This window comes from Polyodon spathula, chromosome 19 (genome assembly GCF_017654505.1).
Source record: "Polyodon spathula isolate WHYD16114869_AA chromosome 19, ASM1765450v1, whole genome shotgun sequence".
Lineage (NCBI taxonomy): Eukaryota > Metazoa > Chordata > Actinopteri > Acipenseriformes > Polyodontidae > Polyodon > Polyodon spathula.
Window position 1 is genome coordinate 10,719,936 of NC_054552.1, and position 27,603 is coordinate 10,747,538.

The 27,603-nt window shown below is 36.1% G+C and overlaps 1 protein-coding gene across 4 annotated transcripts in view; it reads right to left on the reverse strand.

Moving 5' to 3' along the window:
- The window catches only part of LOC121294959 (potassium voltage-gated channel subfamily KQT member 1-like), a 338,253-nt gene that overhangs the window by 249,366 nt on the left and 61,284 nt on the right, over positions 1-27,603 (reverse strand). Inside the window, exons 4-14 of one of the 4 annotated variants that reach the window (XM_041219211.1) lie at positions 20,941-21,067; positions 20,053-20,131; positions 19,163-19,259; positions 18,267-18,407; positions 15,370-15,480; positions 14,450-14,545; positions 10,219-10,332; positions 9,252-9,375; positions 8,027-8,053; positions 7,318-7,365; positions 4,580-4,703 (exon numbers count right to left, since the gene is read on the reverse strand). In XM_041219211.1, coding sequence (XP_041075145.1) covers positions 4,580-4,703; positions 7,318-7,365; positions 8,027-8,053; positions 9,252-9,375; positions 10,219-10,332; positions 14,450-14,545; positions 15,370-15,480; positions 18,267-18,407; positions 19,163-19,259; positions 20,053-20,131; positions 20,941-21,067 — 1,088 coding nt within the window. The remainder of the gene's footprint in view (positions 1-4,579; positions 4,704-7,317; positions 7,366-8,026; positions 8,054-9,251; positions 9,376-10,218; positions 10,333-14,449; positions 14,546-15,369; positions 15,481-18,266; positions 18,408-19,162; positions 19,260-20,052; positions 20,132-20,940; positions 21,068-27,603) is intronic. The other 3 variants (XM_041219213.1, XM_041219215.1, XM_041219214.1) reach the window with 3 other exon arrangements.

Below are 27,603 nucleotides of genomic sequence, written 5' to 3' on the forward strand. Positions count from 1 at the left end.
ATTGGACTGTTTTCCAAACACTACCACTGGCTGTTCCCTCCTCCGTTGTCATATTAAAAAGACACATTAAAAGGGCAAGGCAATTGTTTGATCTTGCATGGTTTCGCCTACCTACTATACTCCCTTCACATCATATAAGAAAATCATCAAATGCTCTCTTCACTGCTAGTGCTATACGTGTTCTTTGAAAAGGCACGGCTTACTGGGCAAAGCATTTCCTCACAGGTCAAGGGAGAAGGCACAAGTCCAGTTACAGCTTTCATCAACTGCCTACATAATGGTAATTCTGGTCGAAAGGATTATGGTTGAGGGAATAGTGTATAATTAAGCTGCAGTTACCTCCCACCTCGCAATACAGTGGATATATTGTTCAAGACAGGACTGTTTTTCAGTCAGTGTGGTGAAGCAGGATTACTGACACCAGGCATTAGGTGGTCATCTACAGTTCATGTCCACACATACTCCGGTCAGATAGATATCCTTGGAAGAATTAGGAATTTCTGCTATATCCAGTTACAATAAATGGGATGAGGGGAGAGTCAAGAGCTGAAATTGTTTGTGTGTGTGTTTTATTATTATTATTATTATTATTATTATTATTATTATTATTATTGCAGATAATCAAATGTATCTAAAATGTATGTAAATGTAACTGAGCACATGACTTCTTGTGCTATCATTGTTATGATTTTGTTTCTACTGTTTTAATCTTATGACAGAACTTTGTAATTGCACTCATCTAATCTCGGGACAAGTATTGTATTCTGAAAGCTTATTTTTATGCTGGTGTTACAGGGCAGAGGCTGGGTGTGATCTGGTGGCCTTGTAAGCAAGCATCTTAACCACTGTGCAGAACAGCTAGGCTCATCTGCAGGTATGGTTACAAAGCTTTTAAGCTCACTGACAGGGGTTAGAATCTGTAAAGGCAGTGCACCACACAGTATTGACTGTTACACCGATATCTGTTGGCCCGACACTCTTTTTCTTAATTTTGCACCCAGTTATTATGCTAGTTTACTAGCTTTGGGTCCAATCATCTGCAACTAACTACTTTCCCTTTTTTTTTTTTTTAACGACAATGATATAAACCACTCAATGCTCATTTTCCGTTTCCATTGTGTGTCATACACAAACGCATGCTACAAGGGTTTACAGGAGTTTAACAAAGTAATGTATTTAACGTATGACTCATTCAAAGGATACAACCATGAATAGCAAAGCACTCCCACACATTATCACGTCACTTTTGTCCTGTCTAGACTGCCAGGAGGATATCATGCAAGAGTCTTGCTTACTCTACCGTAAGAACAATGCTGCAAGTTTGCAGTCTGCAGAGGACCTTTTCAGGTCTGAGGAAAATACAGATCTAACATAAATTTGTGCAGGTTATGTAGCATTTTCTCCCCACCCACCAATTTCCTCCTCTGTTCACACTCATTCACAGACAACAGGAAATGACAACAAAGTGACTTATTACCACCCCTATACTGACACCTACCTGGGAAAAGAGGAGCAGCTGAAACAGGAAAGAAAATTCTCAACTGAGGTGAAAAGAAAGCTTCCAGCCACAGCTGCCTGTCTCAGTTTAACATGTTACAACTGAGCTGTAAGAACAAAAAACACAGACAGCGACAACTATAAAGCGAGACACTGTAAGCTACTGTGCTTACTTGCTGGTCATTACATACACATTATCAAAAAAGTATCCGTAAGCCAAAAGTGCAACACATATCAAGTTACTGTATACAGATATTGAGCTGAGGTTTACAGTAGAAAACTGTTGCCCTGACGGTTTGAACAGTGACAGAAAGCAGGCAGCAATGGGCAAAACTAAAGGCTGAGGGCTTTATCGCCCACTAGAGGTAATATTTCAACCCAAGGGAACAGTTTTCCACTAGAAATTAAAAAATACAGTCGTTATCTGTTTTATTAAAGTATTTGTTATTGAAGTCACACAGACGCCATTGTTTTTGACAAACTGAAAAGGCTTTGCTGATGATTTTAAATTGTAAAATACTTATACAAAAGATTAAGGGATCATACAGTCCTTTAGGAGGAAAGCTGCGTTAATATTTATAGAGGCTACTTCAATGGAGAATTCAGTTTTCAGCAGGTGTTAGTCTAAATCTTTAGAGGCCACGTTCTGGTTAAGTATGGTCCTCATCAGCACCAACCAAATGTTATTGTGATTCCTGGTGCAGTCAGTCAACTGAGACTGGAATCCATGATTTCATTAACAATGACTTTGAACAAAGTGCATCCAGACACAGGAAATCAAGTGGTTTTTGGGTTAGTTCTCTGTGGTGTCTTTGAAGTGTAGGGAGACAGGGCCAGCTTTCATTGTCTGGAGCAAGCCTGTGGATAACCCGGTGAGAAATGGCAATCCAACAAGCAAAGAATCCTTTTGTTTGCTCCTCAGGTCTTTGATAGCATGCCAAGCACATTTATCTTGGGCGAGAAGCTTTGAATTCTTTTCAATTAAAGTATTAACTGCACGGCCCATTGTCTTGAGATTTTACTTCATAAAAGTTAAATGTTATAAATATCAGACAAAAATGAGCTTTCCTTGCATGAAGTCAAAATTGAACACTGCTGACAGAATGAAATACACCCCTGGCCTGGAAATGTTTGCAGCAGGAAATACATCAAGATTTGATATGCTTCTTTACAGCTGGCTAAGCAAGCAAAATTAAAATAAATAATATAGAAAAATGTTATTATCCCTGACTAACTGATTATTGTACCTTGAAGTATCCTTTATTGTACTAGTGTGATAACCATCTCCCAGTTATAGTAATAAGGAGAGCCTGGCATATGTGCCTTGAGGTACGTGGGGTTGTTAGCGGACCAATTAATAGCAGCGACTTGCATGTTATGTGCATGTTATAGAAGTGAACTGTGGCTATATCTGAAGCACTGAACAACCAAAATAAATGTGTTATGCCTTGTATATATATATATATATATATATATATATATATATATATATATATATATATATATATATATATATATTTTTTTTTTTTTACTTTTATTAATACAATACTAAACATTTGTACTTATCATTCAAGCTAGAGGACAAAGAGTGTCAAACTCCACGAACAACCATATTTTTCTTTCTTTAACAGTTTGTAGGGCATCTTACTCAAACATATGATGGAATGTGACAGGCAGTGTTCTGCTGCCCACGAGGAGCTACAGCCACATTTACGATATCACCAGTCAAGTTCGCAGTTGGCACTGAAGCAATGCTTTTGTCTGCCTTTGTACCTTCAGCTCAACGCATTGAGGTGAACCTTACAGAATACAGAGGGGAGTATCTATATAACCCTGGCATTGAATCAATTGACCAAACCTGTAGCATATTGTGAATCCTTGATTTAACCAGGAAAGCCATGTTGAGATGAAATGCCTGGTTTACAAGGGATGCCTGCCCAGAAATCAATATAACACCATCACACATCAATCCCGTCAACAGCTTAATAACACAGTGTCATTATCACACCAACACTCCATGTACACATTGTGTACAGTATCTACTAACTATAGTTAAACAGGAATCAGCCACGTAATTCTTTACAATTAGGGTTTCTGGTTTTAGGTTTGCACTTGTGTTCAAATAACTTTTCTTTAAGTATCTGGTATATTTTTTCTACCTTACTAACATACTGGCCAGTTAAACACATTGTAAAACTCAAGAGCTGAGTGTGGGTATTATCCTGATATCACTGTGCTATGATTTAATATATTCTTATTATTCTTCTTATTATTATAATTATTGGCAAAAGTAACATAAATGTAACCAGCAATATAGTAGTCCCTCGCTAAACTGGTCATGTAAGGAAGCATAACCAAAAAATGCATGTCCATTTATAGTGCTCAAACTATTTTACATTTATAAATCACTGCGCTGACTGTGTTCTCTGTACACATTACATTATGTAAAAATACAAATCTACCCATTTATAGCATTTTTTGAAATTCCTTCATTGGATATGAATCATTAGCAGGCTGTTTTAAAAAGCTGGGTAAAAGTCAGAACTGAGTGAGACCAAATACTGTTACATGTCTTTAAGACATTATTAAGATAAAGTATTAGACTTTTCAGGTACAATTAAGAACACTGAAGTCTTTTCTAGTTTGGATATATGATGGCATTGGTTAAACAGCCAGCGTCTAACCTTGGTTTGCCTTGAGGGCTCCTAAACTTTGATCTACAACCCAAGACTCTACCTTTGATTTTCTACAAACACACTCGAAGTGCTGTGAAGAACCACATCTGATGTCAAAGGCACTTAAACTGAGTAAGACTCAAATAAATACCCAAAAGGCAAAGACAGTTTTTGATGTAGTGAGATCCAAGTTGGAAGAGCATTGGTGGTTTCAGATGTAAGGACGAGACACAAACTGAGCACCTTTCAAAGACACCCAAGAAATTGTCTAGGCATATGTTGAGTTAGAGATGTCACTTGAACTTAGAGAGTTGGCCATCTCTTTGTGAAATACAACTCCTTTCAAAATGAGTTAAAGTTTGGTAGAAAGATGCAGAATCTCCGGTGTGATTCATTGTCTTACTCACTGCGAGACGTGTGTGACGGGGCTCAGGGCACTTTCTCCCTCCAGTTCAAGGTCTTCCCCGAAGCTGTATGTTCTGTGGATAGCTCCTGGTTGGTGGACTTCAAGAAACCCAGATGATTTTTTCACTGAATGTAAAAAGGTTTAAAAATACAACAAGACAGTCAGGAGTCAATCCTTAAACCAGAACTGCACCACAAGAAAACAACGGTCTTATACTGAATCTACCTGTTCAAAAAGAGGGTCTGGCACTAATTTGGCCAACTGGTTTATAATTTGGAAAAATGACAAAAAGTGCAAAAAGTTCAGCTGATGCTATAAAAGTATCAAATAACTATAGAAGGAAAGTGATCAAAGCAAAGTTGTATTTATAGTCTTGTAAAATAACTGCTTCAGGATTGGCAATTGATAAACAGAAAAACACTATACTGTTAGAAAACTTTAATTGCAGTTGTTAGTGTACTAACCGTTAATTCCCTCACCAAAAATCCCTGTTAGCCCAAAGCAGGAAATGAATAGGCATATACAATACATTCATTCATTTCTAATAAGATATTTACATTTTTTTTTTTTTTGACTAAGATATTTACAAACCAGTATTCTACTTAGCACAGCAAATATATTGCAACAGAGCTGCCCAAGTGATAGCTAATTCAGTGGGAAAAGCTCTTTCTAGGTGAAATATGCATTCTAAAGGCTGTTAATTAATTTATAAAGGCTGCAATTCATAGTTTTTTTTTCAAAGGTGTAGTTAAAATACATTGATTTTGTGTTTCAAAAAGAATGAATAGAATACATATATTTTTAAAACTGTTTAAAGTTTTTTTTTTATGTTTCTCTCTCTCTGTACCTTTTTAAAAATCGAAATATGAATGTTAAGTGACAGGGCTCGTAGAATGTTTTTATTTGTAATGCTCGTCTGTAGTTCTTTTATATGCAGGAGAATAACTGATTTGAAGATGTCCTTCATAGAAAAATCAGGATGTCAAGATGTTCTAAGCTAAAAGACACTAAGATATGTGTACTCCATAGAGAACGCAAACAGCAAAGCAGTGTTATAAATTTGAAGCCGAATCCCAAAGCAAAACTCATGACTACAATGTGGAAGGCCATTAAGGTTGGCCTCTACGGTTATTATTACCTTAGAGCCTACTTTTGCGTAGACCCTGGGTTAGGAGGTGGTTGGGTGTGCATTGATCCTCTGATACTGTGTATAAACCCAAATTCCTCTTGGATTAACAGAGATCACAGGTGGCTGATAGTCTACACCTGCAGAGTTAATTGCTGTCTGCTATTGATGGAGCTTTTAGTATGACTTCTACTAAAGTTTACATAAAAATATACATACATTTCTCAGGTTTATTTTATTATATTATTGACGAAGACAAGCGAACCTGGTGTATTTAATGTTTCCTCTCACACTAACATTTTTGCCATAATTGAAATATTTAAAATACTTGGATTGGTGCCATGGATTACCACAGTTTTTAAGTTTAATAGACAAGGACTACGTAATTAAGAACGTCAAGGCAAACATACCCTAATATGGGTGTGAAGAATCTAACCCTTGTCTTAAAACTCAACCAGGGCAAGATGTCTCCCAGACTTCCTGAGCCTGCAGGGCACTTGGGGAGGAAAGAACTATATTGTATTAGGAGATTTTTTGCATTTTCGTTCTTAATGGCAAAGTCCTATTATGACAAGTTATGTAAAGCTTTTAAGAAGCACTGTATCGGTCCCGCGAACCAAGGCGGGCCGGCTAAAGTGTTCAGTGTAACACAATTAAAAAATTTCCATCAAGAACAAACAATTCGTCAAGACATCAGAACAAAATTACTATACCATAAAAAACAACAAATAAATAAGTGTTTTGTCGGAAAAATATGTTTTGTACAAATTCAAATATACTAGTCTTTGGTGTACATTTTTACCAATAAAGTGTATATAATGTATACCTATATATATATATATATATATCACTATATATATATATATATATATATATATATATATATATATATATATATATATATATATATATATATACACACATACACACACACACACACACACACACACACACGGAATAACTACCATACATGATATTGAATTAATGTGAACATAGCATAAATGTAGAACTAAATAATGTTTGTGTAAGGGTTAGGTATGAATTGTTTTATCTGAGTTCAACAGTAACTATACACCTGTTCATATGCAATCGTCCTTTGGATGCGACATAAAACCGAAGTCCTACTGTGTGTGACTCTGCAGCAGCAGTTGATGCATTGTTCATCCCCTAGTCTTTGATAGTAATTTTGGATAGAAGCATCTACTAAAATGATCAATTATTAATAATAATAATAATAATAATAATAATAATAATAATAATAATAACAACAACAACAACAACAACAACAGACTATAAATCTATTATACTGTAATGTGTTACCTAAATTCAAACTTTGTTTACCATTTTGCAGTCAAATAGATATGTTTAAGTTTTATGAATATAAACTGTGTTCATTTTACAACCCTGACTCCATTTCCGACTTGTAGGTGACATTTGAAACAAACAAACCTAACCCAAAAAAATCAAAACCATTCATTAATGAGTTTGAGCACGCAATCTACAGCTAGCTGCTTTATGGTCTTAATTGACAAGTTTGTTTCAGTTCAAGCTTGCAGAGACAGGAGAAATTCCATGGATATGTAAAGACCAGGGGTAGAGTAGAGCAGTGTTACCTGGAGAGGGGGAGTAGAACTGAAACGAGGTCCAGGACGATGGGCGGCCTACATCACCCGTAAGAGACAAGACAGTGAAACAAAGACAAACGAATGCAGAGAAAAAAAAACAACAAGGAAAGCTACTGTCACCAAGGCAACAATTTCACTTTGGAACTACCTACTTGTTAACTACCAACTTCATGAAATTGCTTCATCATTCCCAGTGAAGGTTAAAACACTGGCCGAGACATTGTGAACTTGCGTTTTATAGTATGAAAAGCATGACATAAATGTATATGTGAAAATTATTTGCCCTGGTTACAGTACCACAACAAGACATGCAGAGTATATCTAGGTTAATATATCTATCAAGAGCTAGCTTTAAGTTGAAATCCATATGATATGCACATCTGTTAAAAACAAATGTTAAATTTGCATAGAAATTGTCACATGCAGTACACATACCATGGATCCCAAACAAGTGTAGAAGAATATACAGCATTTTAGAGAAAAAAAGTGAAGTTTCAAAACTCACTGTCCAGACACAGATACAGCCTACACAGAAATATACAAATCCCAAGTCTCCCATAGGCCACCCTAAAAGGTTCTGTTATTATGTACAGAATTTGCTGACCTGAACTGTCTAGTTATTGCCAGACGTAAATCATTAGATTCCTGACCTGGCGTCTCTATTCAAAACGGCCCTCGGTTGCTGCTCTGAACTTACCAATCATTTTTAAGGATACTGTCTCGCCTGGATACTTGCATTTAGAGGGAAAGCCGTAAGGTGGCACAGTGGCGAAGAAAGGAATTGAACAAAAGAAAAAAGGAGGAGTGAAGAAATCAGGACATACATTATAAAAGTACAGAAGTCTAGCACCTTGCGTTTCCATATGTGTGTGTGTGTGTGTGTAACTTCTTTATTAGCGTTTCTGCCACAGCAGAATTATATTTTCTCTAATAATACTTCTGAAAAAATGTCTTCTGACCTGCTAGGAAACTATGTGAAGCACTTTTATAGTAGAGGTTCCCCAACGTTCTTGGCTTGACATTAGGCATCCTGACTGAGGACCCCCACACAATGATCCATAGAAATGCGATAATTTGTTTATTACTATCACCCCCTTTTAACCTATAATTGCACTTTTATCATGGCAAGAATAGGTCAAACATTTTTGATGTGATTGACTGTAATGAACTTGAATGATCATGTAGCTGTTAGAAGTGGCTACTTATTGCTACCCTATGAACAGCTGTAATCTACTCTGGGGCTAGTGACTGGTAAGAGCAGGTGACAGTTACGATGGGTTAAACAATTACCTCTCACTGTTGACTGTTTGATATACCTTTGAAAAGTAAGAACTGTAACAAAACATGTTAAGGGCTGAAAAATGTAAGGTGGTTTAAAAAATTCAGACCAGCATCTATGCTTAAAAGGAAGTACACCACATTTATTTATTAAGAGTGGCAGGCATAAATACAACTTAAATGCACAGGTGATTTCTAATCAAAATGTATAAATAACAAGAGGGTGCTAATCCCTGTGTATTGTGCTGTGTATCTTATGAAAAATGTTTCAAATACACTAGAGAAGGTCCTCCATCAAGGTACCTGTGCTGTAGTTCACATGGTCTGAATGCAACCACACAGCAGCTTTGTCTTTTTTATCTACAGAGTTGCATTTAAAATATCTGCATTTCTAAAATGAAAAGTAAAAAACAAGCAAAGAACTAAAAAGTATAGAAAGGAGAGATGCAGCAAAATAAGAGGCAAGAAAATGCTTTTAAAAAACTTGCCGGAAAAGATAAAGAGGTCTCTCTCACGAGTGTTTGACTTGGTTCTGCTAGTCTACCTCTGTGTATTTGGTCTGCCACTGCCTGTCTGTCTACCTAACTCTATAGTGATCAGAATATAGTATCCATACCGTTGATCATCACCGATCTCTCCCCTACCTGCTGAGTTACTGAATCCATCAGAGCTTTGTGGTTCCCCGATGTGGTCATACGTGATGTGAGGAACCACAGGTGAGTTTGTTCCATTGTCCTTCTCAGTCTTGATCTTCTTCCTGATTTTAACCTGAAATAATAAATAACACTTATTTGAATATATTATACAGCGCTCAAGGTCATTTTCGCTAATCAGAGGACAACTAGCCATAGTTTACAGCTGAAAAAAAAAAAAAAAGAAACATGTGAAAGTACATTTAGCCTTGCAGTGGTACAGCTAAACATGTATATAGGCATGCATTTATACTACAGACTACTGCCCCAGATGAAACCTGCAGCAAACTGAATTACAATGCACGTGTGTGTTTCGATTCAAGCACTGCACATCTCTGAGCTAAAGTTAAGCTGCGCTGGTGACGCCACCTTCAACCGAGCTCACAACACTGGCCCTTTGAAAAACCACAGATGTAAAAAGGTAGTTCAAGTGCCATCAAGGGTTAACTTTAACAACAAGGTTACACTTGGTTGGTTGTTACAAGATTTCTGCACTGTGGAGTTTATTAAAATGCAATCAAAATCAAAATGCCAATAAATACATAAACAGCAAATACAAGCAGAGACCAATTAAACCCAAACTAATTTAAAGTACCAGAGAAACAGTCATTAGTGATCTCAGACATGATGCAACAGCAATACTGATGATTAGACTGCCTTTACATGTGCTTGAGGAAGCCTGTTTTCATGTTATCCTAGATTTTTCATCCACAACTATAAAACACTCAATAGTGGGAGTTCAGAGGAAGCATAAATTCATTGACAAATGTAACAGACGACATTGAGAAAGACTTTTAGTAAAGAGGTATTTTTTTTTCTTCTTGTTTGTTTGGATGTTCCTCTGTGTGGTTTTTTTAATTGTTTATTTTTTTATTCAACGAATGGGTAACACACATGATACAGAACATTTCCCCCTCACCGTTTTCTTTACTTTGGGGCTGGATGGTGAAGCGCATATTCTGACGGATTTTCTGATGTACATTTTGAAAGTTGACGAGTCAGGGTTTTCACATGCATAACATCTCCAGGCCGTCTGGAAAAAAAAAATAAAATAAAAAAATACTGATTAGATTGTTTTAAGAAAGCCCTGGCAACTTTCGGACAACTCTTATCAGGTAACTACTGATTCAGTTAATTGAATATGACATTTCAAAGCAGTTTCACAAAGTTTCTTAAATCCAATTTGATGCAATGTTGCTCACACAGGGACAAATTGCAGTTAACTTGGCTCAAAAAAGTTGCCAGAAAAAGCTGTTTGTCTTTCAAGATAATTTTCATGTTAGTCCATCAAACAGAAATCAATAATTGAGTGGGACTGTATTTATTTATTTATCTATTTACTATAGATACAACATCTGAACTGTGTTAGTAAAGCAAATGTGGCACTTTCAGTAAAGTTTGTTGAAGTCAGTTTCTAAGAAAACCCTTCTAGTTTTGTCTGCACTATAAAGTAAATCTTACTATATGGCATATTAGCATGTGCACTGCAATTACTGCAGTTTATCCTTATGATCTCTTGGAAACTTGGTAGAGGGTTATGAAATCTAAAGATGCCTTTGTCAGAGCATAACGCAAGCGACTCAACACGACCACTTTGCTGTATGGTCAAGAATGTCAAGGTCACGAGCAAATTTCACACAGCATCTTAAAATAACCCTGCAAGTGTGAATTCTGTGGACCCTAAATAAGTCCTTAATTAAAACTTTGCGATTTGGGCTCGATAGATTGTTTCGGGCAATACGATCTTTACTAAGGCATTTTATCACTTACTTAAATATCACGTGAATGTTAAAACCCTTATTCAATATTTTAAATGTGACATACTCTGTTGTTACCACTTTGTAATTATATTATTTAGGCTATAAAGTATAAAGTATAGATTTAAACACCTGATGTGTGAATATGTATGTATTTAAATATAGAACATGTATCTAACTATGTATTGTGTAAATATATATTGAGTTATTTTACTAATACTTGATCAATGTACTTAATCATCTTCTATTACTATATATTAACTGAATATTTTCCTGGAACATTTGATTAATAAGCATGAGAAGCTAAAATATCATAGTAAAAATGGGTGCTTTTCTCCTGTTTACGTTGTACATTAAGCAATCATTTCAGTTAGTTAAATAGAACGCTTTGTAGACTTTACAGACACTGTATGCTGGTTCGATTTTCACACAGAAACCTGCATTTATATATCTGGACGTAGTTTTATTAAACTTGGTGAAGATTACTTAAAAAAAAAAAAAAAAAAAAAAAAAAAAAAAAAAAAACAGTATTCTTTTCACTAAAGACTTAATGTATGACATGGCAACGGTGTCTCATTGCAGAGTTCAGCATTGTGTTTCATTGCAGAGTTCCGCATTGTCTTTTAGCTCTAAAACCTGCAGATGTTTCCCCTCCAATCCTTTTTTTCTCCTAAAGGGGCAAAAACATATTTGTGTTCTTTTCCTGATGAAATTAATCAACTGCCTTATTGTATAGCACTGAAAACCACAAAGTGGAGAACTTCATATTTATGAGCTGAATCACCAGCTGCTTTGTGTTTCGCTGACTTGTCAAAAGCCAAGCACTGTGTCTGCAGATCCCTCTGATCTCCACAAAGGCTAATTGGTCAGGAGCCGCCCCTGCACCCAGTCCCTGGCTCCCTTCCTTCATCCGAACCCCACTGCTCTGGCATCTTCTCTTTTTTAACTTCTGCTTACAAAAGAGGGATTCCTGATGAAGCAGCCAGCTCAAAGTTACAGTCGTTATCATTACTGAGTGTATCAAACCACCTTTTTGTATTCCTCAGGCTAATGTCAAATAATTCTGCGCTTTTGCAATCTCAAGCCCCTGGTACTATGGTTACTTATTGCCAGCAGCATTCCAGATGAGTCTATAAATTGGTTGCTATTAATACAGTAACATTTTTTTTTTTTTTTTTTTTTTTTTAAACTTTGATTCTCGTACAAGGAGGATGATGTTTCACCAAACAGGTTTCATGCTGTTTAAGTGTTTTAATTTAATGTGTTGAAAGCATGGATCATTTTTAATGGGGTTTACATTATACAGACACACACACACACACACACACACACACACACACACACACAGAGTGCCTATAGAAAGTTTACATTGCCTTATAGCCTGGAATTAAAATGCATTAAAATAGTTGTTGGATAAGTGTCGTCGTGCCCTTGTAATAGCAATCCTAAATTAGCTCAGGTGTAACCAATAGCCTTCAAAATCACACACTAAGTTAAATGGCCTTCATCTGTGTTAATTTCAGGATAAATTCAGCAGTTCCTGTAGGTTCCCTCTGCTGGGTAGTGCATTTCAAAGCAAAGACTCAACCATGAGCACCAAGCCACTTTCAAAAGAACTCTGAGACAAAGTTGTTGAAAGGCACAGATCAGGGGATGGATATAAAAAAATATCAAAGGCCTTGCCTATCTCTTAGAGCACGGTCAAGACGATTATGAAGATGTAGAAGGTGTACAGCACCACCGACCCTACCTAGATCAGGCCGTCCCTCCCAACAGGATAACCGAGCATGAAGGAGACTGATCAGAGAGGCTACCAAGAGGCTAATGGCAACTATTTTCATGACTAGTCATAGCGTGCATATGAAAACAACATCCCAAGCACTCCACAAATCTGGCCTGTATGGTAGGGTGGCAAGAAGGAAGCCATTACTCAAGAAAGCCCACCTTGAATCTCGTTTTAAGTATGCAAAAAAACACTCAGGAGATTCTGTAGTCATGTGTCATTTGTGGTCTGATGAAACTAAAAGGGAACTTTTTGGCCTAAATGCAAAGCGTTATGTTTGGCGCAAACCCAACACACTGCATCACCCAAAGAACATCATCCATACTGTGAAGCATGGTGGTGGCAGCATCATGTTATGGGAATGTTTCTCATTGGCAGGGACTGGGGGACTTGTCAGTATAGACGGGAAAATGTGAAATGAATGGAGCAAAGTACAGATAAGTCCTTGAGGAAAACCTGCTGCCCTCTGCAAGAAAGCTGAAACTGGGATGGAAGTTCACCTTTCAGCATGACAACGACCCAAACCACACAGCCAAAGCTACTCTGGAGTGGCTAAGGTTGAAAAAGGTAAATGTCCTTGAGTGGCCCAATCGGAGCCCCGACCTAAATCCAATAGAAAATGTGTGGCATGACTTCAAGATTGCTGTCCATCAATGCTCCCCAAGGAACTTGACAGAGCTTGAACAGTTTCGTAAAGAAGAATGGTCAAATATTGGCAAATCTAGGTGTGCAAAGTTGATAGAGACATATCCCAGCAGACTGTAATTGCTGCCAAAGGTGCTTCCACCAAGTGAGGTAGAGACTTATCCAATTATGATCTTTCAGTTTTGTATTTTTAATATGTAACGTTTTTCTCAATAAAAACTTTTTTCCCCTTAACAGTGTGGAGTATGGAGTGTAGATAAGTGGAAAAAAATCCTAATTTAAATGCATGAAACGCTGAGGCACTGACAACAAAATGTGAAAAAAGTTCAAGGGGGTGTAGACTTTCTATAGGAACTGTACTTATAGGGCACACTTGAAATATATGTTGAAAATCTTCAGAACCAAATTACTACTCAATTTAATAGAAGACAACCTTCCAAATTAGGTTCCGTAGGCTATATCCTCATACATCATTGCTATGTAAATAACATAAAATTCTTATTTAGCTGATAATTTTGATTTAAAATTCATTTTGCTTACTTATGGTTGACTCAAATGCATAATGGGTTAATTATTTTCAAGTGTGTACTGAAAGTGGCAGCTGGCTTTCGTAAAATAAACTTATGATAAGTTAGTCATACGCAGCTGCTCAATCACATGTTAATTGTTATGAAACCAGTGAATATGAGCAACTAATTAAGTCATATACTTGAAAAACAGGCAGAAGCCATAGAAAATGTATGACTAAGTATGTGTAGCAACCTTAAGATAAAGAAACAAAGACAATTTGTAACTGAAAAATACATACAACCTGTGATCTTTAAAAATTGAATATGCTACAGTGTGATGTCTTATTTGTGTTTGGGGGAGGAGCTAGGGTCTATATTTAGAACTGGCAGGGGGAGTTACCTGCATTACTCAGCAGCAACTGAAATACTGCACATTGCATGACTGGTGTCTCTCACCTGTATGAGTGACGCTGCTGCAGGAATCTGTCTATTAAAGTGCTTCTGTCGCTGCTTTTGCTGGACTTTCAAGGCAAAACCAGAGCCAAGAATTCCCTAGAAAAAAATCACCATCAGAACAGCTTGTTATTCAAAAGACGTTGGTCCTATTAACAAAACTCTAAGGACTGTTTAAAAAAAAAAAAAGGTTTAAGCCAATTTTGAATAATTAAATCAAAATTGCAGTTCATTAAAACAAAAATTATATTCTTAGTTTTTAAACAACTGTTTAACCTGACAGAATAACTTTCTAACTTTGTGAATAGGACCCATTTAGTTTCGCTGCTGCTAAAAACAGTTTTCAGCACTTATGGGTTGATATGATTAACCTATACCTCATTGTGATAAGCCTCGTCTTTACTGCACGTCAGAATCCCCCTGGATTGCATCAACCCTGTATCTGTGATTATCCTGGGATACCTCTAAAAACAGGTCAATGCAATCCATGGTGATTCAAACCCGTGCTGTGAAATCCCCAGCCTACCCAAAACAGGCCCCTAGCAGATTTTTTTTTACTTGGTTTCACTGAAGAGAAAAAAAAAACATTGGAGTTTTATAGGATGTATGCCTGATATTATGTGCAAGAAATCACAGAAGGAATACATCTTAAAATTTCACCAGGCCTGGATTAAATCAAAATGACAGCACCACCACAACCATTATTAAATATTAACTATAATGTAATTCTAGTCTAAGTTCCTCCATATTACCCTGTGGTCCATACTCCTATATCAGATTCCATCTTAGGGACCACAAGACCAAAACAAACAATTCAGTGATTGATTGTAGGTTGTAGTTTTATAGGATTAAGAGAGTAAATGCTTTGATTCAATTTAAATAAATAGACACTTCATCTTCAAAACCCCAAGACACCAACTTACTGCTGGCAGCGCAAAGAATGAAATAGCAAACACTGAAAAGCAGGAGGCGATGGTCTTGCCTATCCACGTCTGAGGCACCTTGTCACCATAGCCAATCGTAGTTACAGTCACCTGCAAGGACAGGAATCAGTAAACTGCTGTGCGTTTCTCTACAAAATCATAGGAACTGGCTATAAAACTCTGTTGAGCATGCATTACAGGATTAAATAAGTGACAGCCATTGCAACAGTTGTAAATACAAAATTAGTAACACGAAAAAGTAGATCTAAATGGCCCATATGGACTATTTAAAAATATAAGTTTTACGTCCTTATATTTACAGATTCTGATAGCCCCAATAATACAAATAATACAAATAATTTCCTTACAAAGTTGCATCAAAACTGGACATATCATTTTCTAGATGTATAAAACTGTGTGACACACATCCAGATACTGCCACTATATGCATTTGAGAGGTGCTACATTCCGTTTCATTTCCAAAACGTTACAATTAAAATTACTGGTAACCACTTAGATAACCCATAGAAGCATCCCGAGTTTAAATAAACCACTACAATATTAATGTGTATGAGACTACATGTAAACAACACTAACGTGAATGTTGAATAGACTATGAATAAATACTGAATAAACAACATTACACTGTATAGATGCGGCTGTATAAACACCTGTGTTAACATCTTTATTTCACATGCATGTAAAAGATTTAACATTAAAACATAAAAAATGTAATATTTGCCCTTCAGGGTACATTTAAACTATAAACTGTTAGTACTATTAATGTATCCCCAGACCCACTGTTGAACATAAAACTAGCACTGCAACTTACTTACTGGTAAGCCAATGCTTTAATACAGTGTATGCAGTTGCTGAAATGATACTTTGAATAGCCTGCTTAAAATAACTTGGCAAAAATGTCATTTACATAAACATCCCTGCCTACCGCTGTTTAAACAGCATCAATAGTTGTAATAGCCTGGGGTATGAAGGGATTGCCCCGTCACCCGTACCGTAGATAGACCCATCAATTACGTCACACTGTTCTTTTATAGAAGTATACAATACACATGACATTTACTGCTTGTACGGAATGCCACTGGAAATAAAACAACACAAAGTTCAAAGTAATTAAGAGTAATAATAAATTAAGACCAAGTGCTCGGGTAAAATGAGTAAACCCCTATTTCACTTATTCGTTTGCACCCAAATTCTTAATGTCACACATCAATTATTACAAAACAAACTATTGTCATATTTCAACACCAATTCACTTGGATATTTCTGTTTACAGTCATGAAGATCCTTGGTTTGATCCTTAGTTTCTCGTAGTAGAAGCATAGCAAAGTGTAATAAAGCACGATGAAGGCTCGGTAAAGCACAGGGAAGCTAGGACTGCAATTAACTTACTGGTAAGCTAATGCTAGTGTAAGCCCAAAAAGGTATAGTACACCATATGAAAGAATTGGAGAAAAGCATGGTAAAACTGCAAAATGACCATGCAAACTTACTGTGGTAAACTCTTATAAGGGAATTAACCCATTATCCCATATGGCTGGTGACAGCACTGTGGTTCTTATACATTTAAAATCTGCTCTCTCGTTTTGCAATAGTCTATATTCTTAATGCCTTAACTCCAAGACAGAGCAATGGGGAAGCTCAGCAAGGTGAGTTCATCTGAGGACAGGGTAATGAGTCAGTCTCCATCGCATGGTATTTTGCCTGCCAAGACAGGATCTACTTGTATAAACTGAATTCAGAAATCTCTCGTAAGCTTTTACAAGAGTTAAAGTTAAAGCATTGTGTGGTGGTATCTTTTCTGTTTATGTTAATAAACTGAAATAATATTGGCACCTGAGGCTGGAATACCTTACACATTTGTATGATAATTGCACTGTAAGCACACAATCCATATTATGTAAGGATTCTAGCTTGTACCTGTTTTATATAACATAGAAATAAAATGAGGCACACACAAGCAAGGGTAAAATAAAACCACAGACATAACATTTTAATAATCGATTTGAAGAATCTTTACATTATACAAAGAGAAGCTTTCAAGAGTTCAAAAGTATTTTCAGTTGTAAGTGGGAATTTAAAGAAACAGTGGTTTTGTTAACATCTGATAATAATCTGATAATGGGGGTATAGACAGGCCCAATTGGAACATGGTAATGCATGAAGTGTTGTTACTCAATTTATTGATGACTTTTGATTAACTGTACAAATGCAATATTGTCTTAAGAAAACAGACTGTATAGGATACTTTTTTGAAGCAATGACAAAGGCATATTTTCTAAAAAGGAAAAAAAAAAAATGTCTGCCCCACTTTTTTTCAAAATGGAAAAATAAACTGGGAATGTTTTAAATCTTTAAGTAAAAATAGTCCAATTTGTTAATTCAAGGACCCTGATATTCACCTGTGTTACTTTGATTGTGACTTATCGGTTATACTGAATACACCATTCCCATGTTACACACTCAACAAATCAGTATCACAAGCATATCGATATTTTAAATCAATAAACAGTCAAAGGTGTGATGGGACATTGGGCCCAACACACACATAAGTTAGAAGATTAATAAAACATTTACTGTAACACTTTTATAAAACAAGATTAAGCCAAGTCTAAGATTGTTGTAGTGATGGGTCTATTCAAATACAGAGAGCTTTGATCATCAAAAAGTAGTCTGATATTATTGAGTTATCCAATGCAAATATTACATATTTATGCCCTAACTGTATATTCTTACTGTACATACTTTTAAACCTGGATCTTGTGGATGTGATTTAGAGAATATAATAAACAAATAAACAGTGCAGACTGATTTGGCCTGCCTGTAATAGAAATCTACAGAATAACAAGTCCAAAATCAAAGCAACACAACATCCTTACCACTCCCCACCACAAGGCATCAGCGTAGCTGGCAAACTCTGTGACCCCATTAGCATCAACAGCATCTTTCTCAGCCAGGTACACGAAATAGGAACAAAATATTAACCCCAGAAAGCCAATGTACAGGGTTGTTATCAGCTCCTACAAAACACAAATGTAATAATGCTGAATACATATATGTGGCCCTGTTTTTTTGTTTTACTGTTCACTGTTCAAGTTTCTTTAAGGGATAATAGCATTGTCATGGCATGTTTCTCTGTAATAATCACTCTCATGTGAATAAAGGCATTATTTGAATGAGGGAGTTCAATTATTACAAGTGATGCCATTATACTATAACCTTTTAAAGTTACTATTTTTATTTACCTCTGTTTGTCTGAAATACTCATTGTAGTGTACTGAAGACAGCAGGGATTGAGCGTCCATGTGAAAGTTTCATCAGTAAGCAGTGATTTTAGAACAGTTGTAATTAATTAGTGTCATCTCTCAACCATGCTTTATTTTCTGTTCAGTTACTGAGAAATAACAGGGTGGTTGACTTCAATAGAAAACAATGGGAGAGCTGGTTGTTGTGTAATAACTGCTGAAATGTTTGCTACTTTCAGCACTAAGTAACTTTGCAAAAATACAAGCTCAGTGATTTCAGTGTCTTATGGAAATAAAGTTACACAAAAATTATAATAGCGGCCTACCCAAGACTGGGCTTGATTAACAGGTTGGAATGTGCAGAAATAGTGAGAGCTTCTTTCTTAAAACATTTTACATTTTGGAGAAGTTTCTTACTTTAATTAAAAAGTGTAGTTCTATTGCCATTGAAAGTTGAAAATCCCCCCCCCCCCCCCCCCCCGCCCCGCCCCCCCCCCCCCCCCGCCCCTGATCCCTGCCATTAGACCCACCTGCCGATGAATAAAAACGACAGACCCCAGGAGCCTCCAGGTGCCTCCCTGTCGGTCGACGTGCAGCATCCGGAGAATCTGAAGAAAGCGGATACCCCTGAAAGAAAATGAAAAGTGCTTGCTTAGTCCAGTCATGGCCTCTCATCTCCAACAGGACCAGTACAATTCTGATGAATATGTTTTCTCTGTATCCTCTACAACTAAATCTAACTGCCTGTTCGGCTTGCAAACCAAGCCTGCTGACACCATAGATGCAGAGGCATTTGATGCTTTTACTTGTTTGTAAAGTTTTAGTTACATAACCAGGAAAGACCCATTCTAATTAGCATATAATTCTGATCTAAAAATCACGCAAAATCCAGTCAGTATTACACACAGTGAAAGATATCCAGCTCATTTTGCATTAATCGTTGCATCTTGACATATTGCTAGCATTTACTATGGCCTTCAAACTCTAATTTTACTAATCCAGAAACAAACAACTTGAGTGTTTAAGATAGTCAATTATATTAGGTGCTTGTTTTCAATTTTGTAAAGTGTTTTTCTTATTTAAAAAAAAAAAAAAAAAAAAAAAAAAAACAGTTAAAGACTGGAGTGAAGGCTTTAAACAATATGGCCCTATGTTTCCCCTGATCTGAAAATGCACAGACTAGATGCATTTCCTCACACCTGTGGTTGCCAGTACCCTTTTCGACAATACTCAAGCAGCAGAAAAGGATACCAGCCTGCAACTGTTCTAGGAATCTGGACAATGGATACACATGAGCCTTCTGGGAACTAAAGGTTAAATTAACATGATGGCCTCAACACATGTTCCACATTTTCGTGACTAGATACTGTTGGAAGACCATAATTAAAAGCAATTGGTAGTATTGTATTTAAAGCATTACCTGATGGCAGAGGTTGCAAAGACTCGTCCATTTGAGCCGACACACAGCACGATTACTGAAGCTATAACAACTATCAAATCTGCAAAGGGGAAAAGAAAGAGATTACACCTTAACAAACACTGTACTTACATGACAGTGTCTTAATGGGTACAGAGAGACCGAAAATGTAGACCTAGGTTAGAAGTATATCAGCTTCCGTTCCATACACAAATTTAAGGCTGAAAATCTGCTTAACTAAGTTAATCTACTTATGTCCAAACACACACACACACACACACACACACACACACATATATATATATATATATATATATATAATGAATATTATATCCTGCTTTTGTATTTTAGAACATGTACATTCCTGAACTATTGAAATTGCAATGCACAATCTTTGTAGAATATTTAAATGTGTTGTTTTTTCTTTTAAAATTCCCACTTTTTACAGCCTTTAGTTCCTGAAATAAATAATTCAAAAACAATAAAATTAAGTATACTTTATAATATGCAGATACAATATGCTACTGTACATATAGTCAAACTACTCAATGTGAGCAAAAGCAGTCTATCAGGAGCATCACCAATAACCTGGCAATTTAAGATTTACAGCACAAGTTGATATAATGCTTTTCTTTCTTTGTTTTTTGCTATCGATCGCAGAATATAGTACAAGTATTGCACTGCTTACAGTATGTTGTATTAATAAAAGGTACATCTTTTATTATGCTGTATAGTGCTACCACACCTTTTATGTAAACCTTCTAATCTTAGGCTTTTATTCTCCGAAGTATAATTAAATGGACTCCCATTATATTCTGGCATTTCCATATTTTGATGATAAGCAGGAGTAATATTAAGTGGGTTTGACTAATATTTTTCTATTGTACTCACCAATAATTGAAATAGGTTTACTTGCAAAGCGAAGCCTGCCACAGATACCAACATACTTGCTGCGGCACCCTGCAGACCACAATCTCACCACGTACTCAGCCCCAAAGAACACCACCAACACAATTTCCTACAAAATAAGAAAACGGCAACAGGTCTCTGTGATGAACAAGCAAACACACAGTATCTACAGAAAAAAAAGTTTTCCATCATCCTGCAGAATTAACATATTTTTCCTCATAAAGTCGAATGATACCTGCTGACTAATTTTGTGTTAACATATTGATTTTCATAAAACTTTGTAGTTTTCCGTATAATGCACAAAAAACTGACAAAAATGGAAAAATGTGACATTTCAAAATGTAACGTGAAATACTGTACTACTATTGGGCTTCCAGTAGCCTTTGATATCATTTTGTAGTTTTTTTGTTTACATGCTGCTAAATAAAATATCTAAATTATATTCATATAGTTTTTTTTGTTAATCACGTCTCAGTCCTAAAATTCTAGGTGATGCAAAACTATTGGCCACAATTGTAGGTTTGTTAGGAGTATAAAAAAAAAAAAGCTTGCAGACAGTAAAACTTATTAATCATGATTAAAATAATACTGTGTATGACTCTGGCTATATTAAACTTAATACATATAGACTATTGGATGTACAAGCTGATACCCACCTCATGAGCTGTCAGAGCAGGTACCTACAAGTGGCTTTACTGGCCATTCCGTGTGAAAATCAGCTTCTTATTGGCCACTCCAACCGAGTGGAAATCAACTTCTTACTGGCCACTCCGACCGAGTGAAAATCAGCTTCTTACTGGCCACTCCGACCAAGTGAAAATCAACTTCTGACTGGCCTCTCCAACTGAGTGGAAATCAACTTCTTACTGGCCTCTCCAACTGAGTGGAAATCAACTTCTTACTGGCCTCTCCAACTGAGTGGAAATCAACTTCTTACTGGCCTCTCCAACTGAGTGGAAATCAACTTCTTACTGGCCTCTCCAACTGAGTGGAAATCAGCTTCTTACTGGCCTCTCCAACTGAGTGGAAATCAGCTTCTTACTGGCCACTCCGACCGAGTGAAAATCAGCTTGTATCCCACACAGCTCCCTATACTATATTTTTTAAATATAAAAAAAATACAATTAAATAACGAAGCAATAGAATCTGAAGAAGAGGGCTAAATGTACCTTAAACTTAATCACTTTAAAAAGTCACTTCAGATTACAACATTTCTGTACAGTCCCCGATTCATTAGTACGAATAAAAATTAATAGCCCAACTGTAAGTCTAACCTAAAATCCTACTTCCTGAACAGATTTTAACTTTAGCTAATAGAAGTTTAAGAATGTTTTTTCATCTAAAATTACATGAAGATGTTGAAGATCTATTAAATAAGCATAGTGGGTTATTTGAATGGTTTCCTCAGATTACCATTTATTTTATATTTAAAAAAAAAAAAAAAAAAAAAAAAAAAAAAAAACTGCGTTGTGAAACTTGACACAGATCTGTAGATGCATTTTTGAGATAGCAGTTTGCCAGTGAAGTGTTCCTAAATGAAAGCTGAATGTTTTTAATTTTTTTTCTTGGGTGGCTCATTGATCACAGAGCCAGACAGACAGCAATAAAAAGCATTTTCATTACCCTGGAAAGCCTTGGTTTCAGGAAATAGAGGAACGTCTCAGATGAATTATGTCTAATGCAGGTCAGCAACATTAAAAACTAGCAGCAGGGTCGAGTTAAAATCAGGATTATTGGTAGTTCATGCTGCTTTCCTATATCTGGGCAGACAAGCACACGTTCCAATCCTTTTCTGGAATTTACCTAGATAAACAAACATACTGCTAAGCTTAAACTTCCATTATAAATTTATATGAAAATCATTTATCTCTGTGCTTAAACAAATTCCCTCATCATTTTTCATCAGTCATTCTGATTTCCAGACCCAGGTTAACACATCCTTGACAGTGATCGGTTTACTTCTCCCAAGTGTTTTATAATTTAACTGTCCTGCAACCACACTATACATTCACTTCCTGTGAAGCAGGAGTGGCTTGGTGCTATTTAGGATTTGGTTTTCTGTGTGTATAGTTTACAATTGGGCTTAAGTGTTATTCATGTTAATCAAATAGATGTTTTCAACACACAACTTCAATACGCACAATCAACGAAGATATTAGCCAAAATGTTTGTCTACTTGACTTTCCTTTAAACAACATGTCATGAGGCGAGACGCCAGTATTGAATGATATCTCAAACTGAGGTGCCACCTGCTAATTAGACATAAAAAATCCCAATGCTTTTGTCCATGAAGAGTAGGGGCAGTGACCTGAACATCCTAGGTAAATTTGCCTCCAAAAGAGATTTTGCTTCTTCACTTGCAGACTGGGAAATTGGGGTGATTCAGGAAACAAGCGTGCATGCTCCAAAGTTTACTTCGTACAAATATCTTCAGTAACAGCAAAAAGACCAGCCCGAGCGCAGTGGGCAGACAGAGACTGTAGGTGATGATGGAAATGCGGACTGTCTGGGGGACAATGCAGCAGACACAAACTCAACAGTTCCTGTCGCCCTATGCTGGAATGACATAGACAAGCTAAGTGAACATCAATTGTTCTACAGACTCTGGCGAGTGAAGAGATGGACCAGTCGGCTCCACGGGAAGAGACATTTTTCACTGGTGATGTCAAGATAAATTACTTCTGTCGCTGGAGAGACCTCAGATATTCAGAGAACGTCAGGGGGTGACAGAGCACAAGCTGTTCTTCATGATCCAACATAAAGTCTCCTGGTATCCCGCAGCAACCGGTACATACCCTCTGGCGACTGCATGACATGAGAAGGTATTTTCAATGTCATGCCTACTATGTCTACAAACTAGCTTTGGGGAAGGAAGGGGTGGTAAATATCTTGTCATTGTCATTACACTTGACTGCTAAAACACAACTTTGAGTTCACCTCCCCCCCACTTAAAAGACAAATGCAAAAAAAAAAAAAAAAAAAAAAACTCCACACACATTCACCATTGTAGAGTCACTAGAAAAAAGAACTACTGAGCAACTCTGTAGTTCTGCACTGAACTGATGGATAAATAGGGACAAATATTTATGTTGGCATAATACCAAGCTATTTAGTAAGCAATAAGTTTGAGTAAACACATGTCCCATCCCAGTCAATTTCAATTTACTTATCTGTTACAATACTTGCTAGGGTGGTAGTATATTTATAAGTTTGTAACATTAAATTGCATGTTTTTCTTCAAGATACATGACAAGATTGTCCCAATGTACACATTCAAAATGATTAACTCTGCAGACCTGTACAAAAGATCTAGGAAAGATAACACCACTCAAAACAGACCAGTAAATCAAACTGTGTTTTCCAGTATAACGTTGGCATGAGTTAATATGATATCCCAGGGCATTAAAGTTACTTTGTGATGACAACAAAGAACTACTGTAATCTTTAAGCTTTGTGTGGTTGAATTTAAATACACAGTTCATGTAGAGAAGACCAAGAAGTACAGATGCAGCTAATTACTGCAAATTTCCTGCCAAAATCCAACCCAATAACACTGAAGCGATGATTGTCTAGATGGAAACTTTGCTGATAAATCACGTCAAAAAATGAAATGTTTACAATGGAAATAGTTTCATAGGGTAAACATGTAGAAATTAACTTCTCTATTGCCACTTTCTTATCCTTCCCCTGTGTGTATCAGAGTAAATAGAAGGATTCCAAAATATGTAGCGTTATAGATCCATATGTGTTGCTACAACTGTTTAAATAACATACCTGTACCTTTTCTTTTCATTTTTAACATCCTGACAACTTTTTACACTTAAACTTTAAAGTCTGTATCAAATCTCTTTTCAAGATGGCCGCTCTAGTGCTCTGGGGTTTGAGAGCTGTCCTCTAAATCACTGAAGGAAGAGCGATAAAAGAAAAATATATAAATTAAAAAACATAAGTGCTTTGGCTTTTCTGTTCCGTACCACATCATGGATCATTACTGCTGTGCTATCTGTTTGACAATAAATGCAATAATCCTTATACTATCAGTGCACTAGAGGGGCCATTTTTAAAAGAGTTCTGAAACAGACTTTAGTTATAAGCATAAAAAGTTGAATGAAAGAATGAAATGAAAAAAGACAGATACGTCATTTAAACAGTTGTGTATCACTATATTTTTCAGAACCCTGCTATTTATTCTTTAAATCCTATGTAGACCCACAAGGTCATTTTTCCTACTTGATATCTATTTTTTGAACCCCTTAAAAGGGTACAAGAGACATGTGTCCAACAAATAAAATAACTTTCATACTTTTGCAATGAGGTGCATGAAAACAGGTTTAAAATTTACAGACAGGTTGGATCTAGTCATCCAAAATGTCATTTTCCTTGTGATACATTTGTATTTTAAGAAGAAACTGTTTGAACAACTGCTCAATTCCTTGCATACCTTAAGGGTTAATGTGAGCACCATCTTTAAACAATATAATTTTTTAATATTTACCTCATAATGCTATACAGCATTAAGACTTAAATTTTGTTTATCCACACATGTTAAGTGCTAGCCTAGGCTGGGGTCTCATTTCCACAGTTACCAGTTGAACATTGAAACACCAAGTCAACAGGCAACAGTGCTGTTTGAACTGTGTTTTCTAGGGACTTTGAAACATCATCATACTAGTTTACCTTATGGCCACAGCAGCTGGACTTATGTTGGATTTACACTTGCTTATCTGGCAATACTCTTTCCACTTGATTCAGTTGCATTGTTATCACACGTGTTTTTAAAGCTCACCACATGCTGCTGTCCACACTGTTACTGCCAGACAATCACTGTGTGATATCTCTGTTAGCACAGGAGATGAGAAGCAGACAGTAATCTGCCAGTCATGCTTTAGATATTGAAATGGCTTGAGCTTTACGAACTGTGAAAAAACAGCTTTACGCATAATGTTTACTGATGATCCACTAAATCCTTGTTTCAAAGGCACTTCACAATTAAGGGCTCCTATTTACAGCCATGTAAAGTCAACCTCAAAATGAACTGCATCCCTGTACTCAGTATTAGGGCCGTCATCTGCAGCCCTAAATGTATCTATTAAATGACTTCCCTATAAAACCCTTTGAAAACCTGTATGGAACATGATGCAACTCATTCCATTTAAAAACTCTAACAGAAAGTAACACAGTAACTTATAGAACAGTTTGTATAAAATAAACATAAATATGATCAAAAAACTGCTTCATTGTTAAATCAATGAAAATACATTGGCTATAGTTCTACCACAAATCTTAATCCTATAGTATCATTTTGCTTTCCCTAAGGTTCTACTGTGTATTTACCAGTTTGCCATGTTTTAATATGCTTTACCATACAGTATCTCTCTAGATGCTCAATGCTTACCTATGACTGATCATGCTTTCACTATACTTTTCTACACTTTACTGTGTTTTTTATCAAGGTCATTTTCTGGTCCTTTGAATGAACTTGACACATCCCCCCCCCCTTATCCTCTCAAAGAAAAAAAACCTAAGCATTGCAGATTTTATATGATTCACTGTTTATTATATAGTTAACAAAATCATGTTGTAATAATAGTTACTTCTTTCAATAATTCACTGTTCCCAACGTTAGAAAAGAGAAAAGATGCAGTTCCGCTTTAATTGAAATTGAAATAGATGTTAAAACACGTAATTGAATGGATTTAAAAGGTCATGCATCACTCCTGGAAGTGAATAGCTTCCTAAAGCAAACAGCAATACTGTTTTAACCCTTTGGACTCTGCAGACCGATACAGTTGCTCAAAACTACAGCCTGCTTTTATAGTAGAGGAAAGATAAGTACTCGAAACCATGAAATAATATGTGTACATTTGACCATTTGTATTGATTTTTCAGTACAAGGTTGTGAGCTATATTTAGTTAATATTTCACTGAAGTTACTTTTAAAACCAGAAACCGGAAATAAAAACCGAAAACTGCATATTAATTGTTTAACTGAAAATTGCTTTATGAAAATCTTGCATTCATCGTTTATTGTATGACACACTGTAAACCACTAAACTGAATACTGGATTTGACAAATAATGTCATAATTGAAATAAAATACAAGTTAAATATAAATAACTATAATTAAATCAAGTCTCTTTTTGAGCATTACAGCCTGTAAACCAATCAATAAGGACTTTGTATGAATCAATTGCAACACTGACAACTCATTCACATGCATTTGTTCCTGGGAGCAAAACACTTTATATATTTTCATGAACATTTTCATATCTAAAATATATTCACTGCATGTAATAATACCGTAGTTAACATTTACTAACATGTACTACAGTTCTGAAAGTGGGGATAACAAAAGTGAAAGTACACTGTAACTACAGAGTAGTTAACAAATCTGCATACTGAATGGTATCTTTTTTTTTTTTTTTTTTTTTTTTTTTTATAAAACAAACAGATCATGCAATACTGCTTTGGTACTCAAAAGTAAGCTCACGGTCCAAATATGTCCCTTGCGAGTGGCTCCAAACCTGACCCACGATTATTTAAATTAATATTAATTTGTATGAACCGATTGATATACAATAGCAAATATACAGTGCCTGTAGGAAGTATTCACCGCTTTGGACGTTTTCACAGTTTGTTGCATTA